Here is an 8,190-nt window from a genome sequence, read left to right as displayed (position 1 = left end):
TTTTGGCATTAGATTGTTGTTATATTTATTATCGTTATTATTTATCTGACATATTTTAACTATTGGGCCCCTTTACAGCCTCTCGGCTATTTTTGTTATTTAGTTTTAGTCCTCTGTTCACTGCTGTTGTTTTTCTTATTGTCTTAATGTGATAATCTTCTTTGACACAGCGATCCGAAGTCTATTCTCTATACTGATAACGTGACACCATATTTTAAAAGTGTAGGTGTCCGTTAACCCTACGGGCATTGATAACCTCCGTGTTTTATGCCCTTATAAAAAAAAAATAAAAATAAAAACAAATTGCTTGCAGCTCCTATTCCTGTGTTGGAGATAAACTAATTAGCATTGCCAGAGGATATCCAGTTGAGCTAGTTTTCACTTGCAAAAGTAATTTTTTCTACTTACCAGCTTGGATTTTTCACTCTGAAGGTAAGTGTATCAGATAATTTAGAGATAGTATGTGTGAAACTTTGTTTAGTGCAGAATAGATTTTAGTATTCAGGATTAAGGTTAGTTTGACTTGGTTATGACAACACTATTGATAAAATATGTACAGACTTGTACCTAGGGCCACAGTAAACATGTGTACCTAGGGCCATGGCCCCAGGTACAAGTTTGGTGGCCCTAGGTACAAAAGCATTAAATGTGACTAATGTTTAAATTATATAACAATGTATAACCTAAAATTTGGCTTTTCTGATCTGTGTTTTTGGTTTTCAGATGCCCAGAAATAAAGAGGGTAAGAAGAGATCGCAACCAAACTCTGAAAATGTGATGGCTGCAGCAAATATGGTTCTAGAGGATGGCGTATCGGTGCGAAAAGCGGCAAAAGAATCTGGAGTGAAGAGAACAACACTGCAGCGCTATTTGGCCTACCAAACTGATAAAACAGATCCAACTACTTATTTTAATAGATGCGCTGTGTGGACAGTGTTTACTAGAGAGGAGGAGGTTGAATTAGTTCAGTACTTGCTACAGTGTAGCAAAATGCATTACGGATTGTCTAGAACAGAAGTAAAAAAACTTACCTTTGATTATGCAAAATTAAATGGAAAAACTTACCCTCCTACTTGGAATAGAGATTCTAAAGCAGGCGATCAATGGTACTTAGACTTCATGAAGAGACATGAGGCTGTAATAAGTCTTCGCAAGCCTCAGGCTACTAGCTTGGCTCGGGCTACTTCGTTTAATAGAGCCAATGTAAATACGTTCTTTGATAAATATTCAGAAGTCATTGAAAAACACAACTTTCCTCCAGAAAGGTTATATAATGTAGACGAAAGTGGTATAACTACAGTACATAATCCGGTCAAAGTAGTAGCAGGCAAAGGGGTAAAACAGGTAGGATCAGTCACTTCTGGGGAGCGAGGCCTTAACACCACAATTATATGTGCAGTAAATGCCATTGGAAACGCCGTTCCTCCCATGATGATCTTCCCTAGGGTACACTATAAAGATCATGTGATCAAGGGAGCTCCTACTGGAACAATGGGAGCAGCTCACAAGACAGGTTGGTCAACTTCAGAAAAGTTCCTTGAGTATTTGAATCATTTTATTTATCATGTAAAACCCTCACCAGAAGAAAAAGTCCTTCTACTCCTTGACAACCATGAAACACACGTCACAATTGAAGCAATTGATGTCTGTAAATCTAATGGCATAGTGCTATTGACATTTCCACCTCACACTAGCCATAAGCTACAGCCCCTTGACAGGGGGGTGTATGGGCCATTGAAAAAATACTACAATACCGCTTGCACAGAGTGGCTGAACATGCACCATGGCACTCCAATTTCTATCTATGATTTGGCTGAGATATTTGGGAAATCATACCCTAAGGCGTTCACGCATACAAACATACAAGCAGGGTTCAGAGTTTCCGGCATCTGGCCTATAAACCGAAATATATTCACGGATGACGAGTTTTTAAGCTCAAGTGTTTCAGATAGGCCTTTGCCAGTGCAAGCACAACTTGAAGCTGATGACCCAGGCCTAATGGGACCAACGACTAGGCCTACTCTTGACACAACCAGCTCAGACTTGCTTGAAAACCGACCATCAACATCTGGCACCAATATTTCAAATGAAGCTCAGCCTACAAAAAGCGTAAAGCTTACCCCAGAACAGGTGCGGCCTTACCCTAAAGCACCACCAAGGAAGATGACTGGCAAGCGAGGAGGGCGTAAGCCTGGGAGGTGCCGGATTTTAACCGACACTCCAGAAAAACTTTAAATAATGGCTATCAAACAAGAAAAAGTCTCAAAGAAGGCTGGAAAGCTTGCTAGTAAAGAAAAGACAAATGAAAAAATTAACAGCCTTAAAGTTCGATCGAAGCCAATTGTCCTAACTTGCAAGAATCAAAACCAAGGTCGCAAATTTCTCACTTTTGACAATTCCTCTACATCTGATGAAGACATCCCAGAAGAAGATTCCGATTCAGTTGATGACATCTGTGACTGGCCACCGCAACCAATGGAGAGTGATGACGGCATCGACAAACCAGTACAAGCAGGAGATTTCTGTTTAACGCTATTAAGTGGCAAGAAATCAACTCGAAACTTCGTAGTTGAAGTGCTTGACGTGGATGAACTACGAAATATGGTTCATTGCAAAAAGTAATTATAAGTAAGTATGGTAATGGTAATTTGACTTACTCAAATACATATACATTTTTAAGTGTATTCAGTGAAATACTTAAAAAAAGCTGACTCCACCAGAAACAACTTTGTGTATGACAAAGATGACATATTTGAACTTTCCGGTTGTGAAATTATCTCCAAATTACCCAAACCCATTTCAAACTCGTCACGAGGTAGGATCCAACTATCATTTGGTGTTGATTTTTCTGCGTACAAAGTTGATTAAAAACCAATGTAATTCTAAAATACTGTTTTTTACCTAACCATTTAAGTAAAGGTATAATACCAGGTAATGCTTGTTTATTTACTTTGAATCCAGTTTCTATGAAATCACAATTTATTGATTATGGTAATTGGTGGCCCTAGGTACAAATATATGTGGCTAGGTACAATGGTTCATGGTACCTAGGGCCACTTGCAATCTTTAAAAAAAAAATACAAAAAAATATATGATTTTAAAAATTTAAAAAAAATTTGGTAAGTAGAAGAATAACACTAAATAGGTTCTATACAATTTGCTATACAAAAAACAATAAATTTATACAAAATATGAGTGTTTGAAAAAATATGGCCCTAGGTACACAGGTCTCCCCTAATATACTCGTATTTTGTATGGTAAACATAACCTTGTCATTGTATGTATGCCTAACAAACTCAATGATATAAATATGTAGTCATTTACACTGTTAAGAAGTGTACATTAATACTATTAAATGGTATAGTAATGTTGGTAGATATTAAACATAATGTCTCAAAAAATAAAGAATTAAGCCTACTAACCAATAATATTTAAAAACTAAATTCGTCCCAGGCTTATTTTACTAAATATATTTTTTTTATTTTCAGATCCAGAGTCGGACAGCAGCTCTGAACTTCCAGATTTATTTGGAGATCCATCAAGCGATGAGTATCGGCCAGACTTCGATGACCTAAGTGATTCAGACAAAGAAGAGGACTTTAATACTGCAAGAGCTAGGCCTGATAAAAACAAGCTGATTCAAAATGCCACCGTAACACCTGACAGCGATGATGATCTTGAAACCTTGAGCTCCAACAGGCAAGGAAAACAACAGGTAGGTGAGCATGATCTACATAATACAAACGAAGATAGCTTCAGCGACGATGTAGTAGGACCCAGTGATGAAGACGAGGGCTTACTACGAGTGTTACAAGTGGTCAACCCAGACCCTGTCTGCCCTGCTCCCCCCAAAAAGAGAAAAAAAGTTTTTCACCCAGATTACAAATTTCGAAAATTCAACCAAGGCACCCGGAGGAGTGGAAAAGACGTAGAGCTGCTATAGCTCGGCAAAAGGGTGAGACTTATACATCATATAAAGGTGAAATTGTTCCAGCAAAATCTGTTGTAACAGGCAATTTGTCCAGCAAAATGTCGCCTCAAATGTAATGAGAATATTACTGCAGAAAATCGATGCCAAATTTTTACTCAGTTTTATAAACTGGATGTTAATGTGAAAAATGCCATTTTGTTTGGTTCTATAAAACATTTACCTGTAGGTAGGCCAAGAAAGGGGGCAGTAAAACATAAATTGGCTACTTTTAAATACAGTGTCACATTTCATGGTAAACAGATTTTTGTTTGTAAGAATGCTCTTGCCTCGCTCTACCAAATTGGTAAGAAAAAAATTGATTTGATCCAAAAATCAATGAAAGTAGGTTCGTCTGCTCCTAGTCCTGATAAAAGGGGCCGCCATGACAACAGACCCCATAAAACTCCTGATGAAGTAAGTAGGTACATTGAACAGCACATCGCAATGTTTCCTGCAGAAGAATCCCACTACTCTCGATCAGCAAACATTCATAAGAAGTACCTGTCTCCACTGCTTTCTATTCCCAAAATGCACAAATTGTATTTGGAACAGTGTGTTGAGGATAATGTTCCTCAACATTATTGTGTTCTTGAAAGCACTTACAGGAATATATTTGTAACCAAATTCAACCTATCGTTTGGCCACCCTAAAAGCGATACATGCAGCACGTGTGACGCAGGGCAATCCAATGAAGAGCACGTTGAAATGTACCATGCAGCATTCGACTTACTCAAAGGTGACAGAGAAAAGGCGAAAACAGAGGACAATGTAGCTTATACCACCGTAGATCTGCAGCAAACGATGCCTTTGCCTCGCCTTAGTACATCTAAGGCTTTCTATCTTCGCCAACTATGGCTTTATAATTTGGGCATCCACATTGTGACCAAAGATGTGGAAACAACAACGTTTTGTGTATGGACAGAAGACCAGGCTTCACGAGGAAGCAAAGAAGTAACCAGTGCCTTACTTACAGCCCTTGAACATGAAGACATCTTAAAAAATATCGTCACATTGTGATATGGTCGGACTCTTGCTCAGGGCAAAATAAGAATTTCCTCATGATCTGTTTACATCAGTACATGATACACAAGGATTTATTCAGTGATTGAACACAAATTCCCTGAAGTAGGCCATACCTACTTGGACTCTGACAGGGATTTTGGTCAGACCGAGAAAAACCTGCGAAAGCATCAGAATATCTACAGTCCAGATGAGTATAGAGATATCATCGCAAAGTCCAGCAAAAAAAAAACAAAGTTGTGAACATGCGAGATCATTTCAGGGAAACTCAAGACCTGCCCACTATTTTGAAGCTTTATAACAGAAAATCGGACCTTGTCAAAAATCCAGTCAAATTTAGAGATAATGTGAAGTGGATTCGGGTTAATGAGTACAGGTCATATCTGTTTAAGACTTGCTATGACAAGAACACCCTTTTTATGAAGGTGGATATTTGTAAATCACGTAAGCAACCTCAAAGCCTTCAGGAACCAGTTGCGATTCCAAGAATCATCAGTGCTTTTGGACTGCTGAAAAAAGAAAAAATTAACAACATAACAAACAACTTAAGTGCATACCAGATCATCACCGTTGGTGGTACCTTCACATAATTGATCAATATGAAGCTCAACCTTAAGTGTTATGTAAAAATAAAACAAACATGTAAGTTTTTATCTTATTAAACTAAAAATTATTTCAACTTTGTTGATAATTTTTTTGCAGTAATGCAACTTATCTCCCTCATCCATTATTACAGAGCATACAGAAAAATCATTCTCTAGCGGAAGGTGGTATGTACATTTGTATGTAAAAAAAGCATATATATTAATATTTTGAAAAAAAAAACACAAATGGAAAAAATTCTGACATTATTAGCTGTAATAATAATAATAATATATATATATATATATATATATATATATTTACATTAATAATAATGTATATATATTTCAAACCTCAAATAAAAAAGTTCCAGTTAAAAAACTTTAAAACCAAATATCTCCAAACTTACTTTTTGTAACATACCCCCTTCTTCCACTGACCCCTTCAATTAACATTAATACAATTTTATCATGGATTTTTAAACGTTGCCGATTTGTAAAAATATGGTGTCTTGAACTTTGTAAAAATTGAACAAAAATAGAAATTAATCAAATTTAACTCTGCTACTCACAAATAACTATTCCTTACAATACGTACTAACAGTTACACCAATAATAACAATTTTCTGATTTAATTGTTTTCATTTCTTTTACATAATCATTTTCTCCTATTTTGTGAGATTCACCCATATGATACATAACAGAACATTATTCCTTTATTTTAAATTAATCATAGTTGTTGACCATGGATCTCTACTTGGCATAAATCAAAGTTGACCATGGATCTCTACTTGGCATAAATCAAAGTATACTCACACATGACATCTAACAATAAGTGGTCAATATTTCATATGATACATAACAAAATATTATTACTTTGATTTAAATTAATTATAGTTGATTACCAAGGATCTCAACTTGTAAGCATTAATATCTGTATACTCACATACAACATCTAAAGAAATGTAATATACAGGGTGTAACTGAAATACACCGACAAACTTCAGGAGGTTGTTCCTGAGGTCAAAACGAACCAAAAAGTTCCTATAAATGTATGTCCTAAAATGCATCGTTTTCCGTCTGTCCGTCTGTTTGTGTTTATTACATTAAATTTTTTTTCTAAACAACCATTAAAGGTACAAAGTTAAACTTTTCAACATATGCTAATTTAGTAAAGATTGTCAATTTAAAAAAAAAATTGAAAATTTTTACTCAACAAAATTCAAAATGGCGGCTAGTTAAAATCTTTGATGGTGGATTTCTCAAAAACTACTTCTGTATAAAAAATTTACTAGAATATAAAAAAAATATAAATTTATTTCTAAAACGAACGGTACCTCATTTTTTGAAATCACTCAAGAAATAAAAAAGTTATGGCATTTTTCTTAACCTAGTAATATATCACATTTACAAGTTTTTTTCTTGTTTCAAAAAACTACAGTAGCCTACAATTGTTTAGAACATTCAACAAAAATATCTCACATTAAACAAAAGAGTTTTAAGCTGTCATTATTAAGAAATACGGAATAACTTAACAGAGCAACATTTATTTCAAAATATTAGGGATCACTTTACAACAAATGTTCAATATGCCTTCCATTTGATGCGATGCATGCATTAACACGTCTGGTCATTGATTGCCGAGTTCTTTCAAGTATTCCTGGTGTATTCCTTACAGTGTTACAGGCTGCAGTGATATGCTGTAAAAGGTCATCCCTGGTATTAACTGGTCTTTGATAAACTAGAGTTTTCAAATGGCCCCAAAGGAAGAAATCGATTGGATTTAGATCTGGCGACCGAGGCGGCCATGATACAGGTCCCCCTCTGCCTATCCATCTTTCCCCATAAGTTTGGTCCAGAAATTGCCTGACATCTAGTCTGAAATGGGCGGGAGCTCCATCATGCATGAACCAACAGTGCTCTCTCACACCCAAGGGAACATCATCTAAAATTTCAGGCAATTCGTGTTGTAAGAAATGTCTGTAGTTTTCACCATTTAGTATGTCAGGTAATACAAAAGGACCTAATAAACAGTCTCCAATGATGCCTGCCCAAACATTTATTTTAAACTGCTGTTGATGTCTCCCTTCATGAATGGCTTGTGGGTTTTCATCAGCCCATTGATGCATATTGTGGTAGTTGGTTATTCCATCTCGATTAAAACAAGCTTCATCTGTATACACAACTAATGATGTAAAACCAGGGTTGTTAGCTTGTTGATAAAACCATTGGCAAAAATGTAAACGTAATGGAAAGTCAGCTGGACCAAGGGCTTGTACACGCTGATAATGGTATTACATGCTACACTACAGTATATTCTTCTGTTTTATTAATTAATCCTAGTTGTTGACCATGGGTGTCAACATGTAAGTATTACTCCATGTATATTTACATATGACAATCAAACAATGAGTAATGTCAATATGCTTGTTATGAAAGACAGAAAGTGCTTAATTTCTTTATGCCTTAATCAAACTTGTAATCCATTATATGATATTTATATACATGTTATTAAACCTTGTGGTGACCCTATATCAGTTTCCGTGGTTTCCAGTTTAACTCTTTTGTCAAGTAAGGAATACATGCACAAATTAAGGCTCGTGCATGATACTAGAGACT

The 8,190-nt window shown here is 35.9% G+C and overlaps 2 protein-coding genes across 2 annotated transcripts; both read left to right on the top strand.

The window, feature by feature from the left end:
• Positions 1–1,119: 1,119 nt before the first annotated feature.
• Positions 1,120–2,235, top strand: LOC124370117 (MFS-type transporter clz9-like). The gene has a single exon (XM_046828409.1). It carries the CDS (start codon positions 1,120–1,122, stop codon positions 2,233–2,235), a length of 1,116 nt encoding a protein of 371 aa, XP_046684365.1.
• A 1,410-nt stretch (positions 2,236–3,645) lies between these two features.
• LOC124370105 lies at positions 3,646–4,541 on the top strand (the record flags this gene model as incomplete). Its single annotated transcript, XM_046828397.1, is given in 1 exon segment — positions 3,646–4,541. A coding segment is annotated over 1 exon segment (298 nt), but the record flags the coding sequence as incomplete, so codon positions are not given.
• Positions 4,542–8,190: the final 3,649 nt, after the last annotated feature.

The sequence above is a fragment of the Homalodisca vitripennis genome, unplaced genomic scaffold, assembly GCF_021130785.1.
Source record: "Homalodisca vitripennis isolate AUS2020 unplaced genomic scaffold, UT_GWSS_2.1 ScUCBcl_3;HRSCAF=271, whole genome shotgun sequence".
Lineage (NCBI taxonomy): Eukaryota > Metazoa > Arthropoda > Insecta > Hemiptera > Cicadellidae > Homalodisca > Homalodisca vitripennis.
Note: the sequence above shows the minus strand (reverse complement) of the source record. Positions and strands in the feature narration are given on the sequence as shown.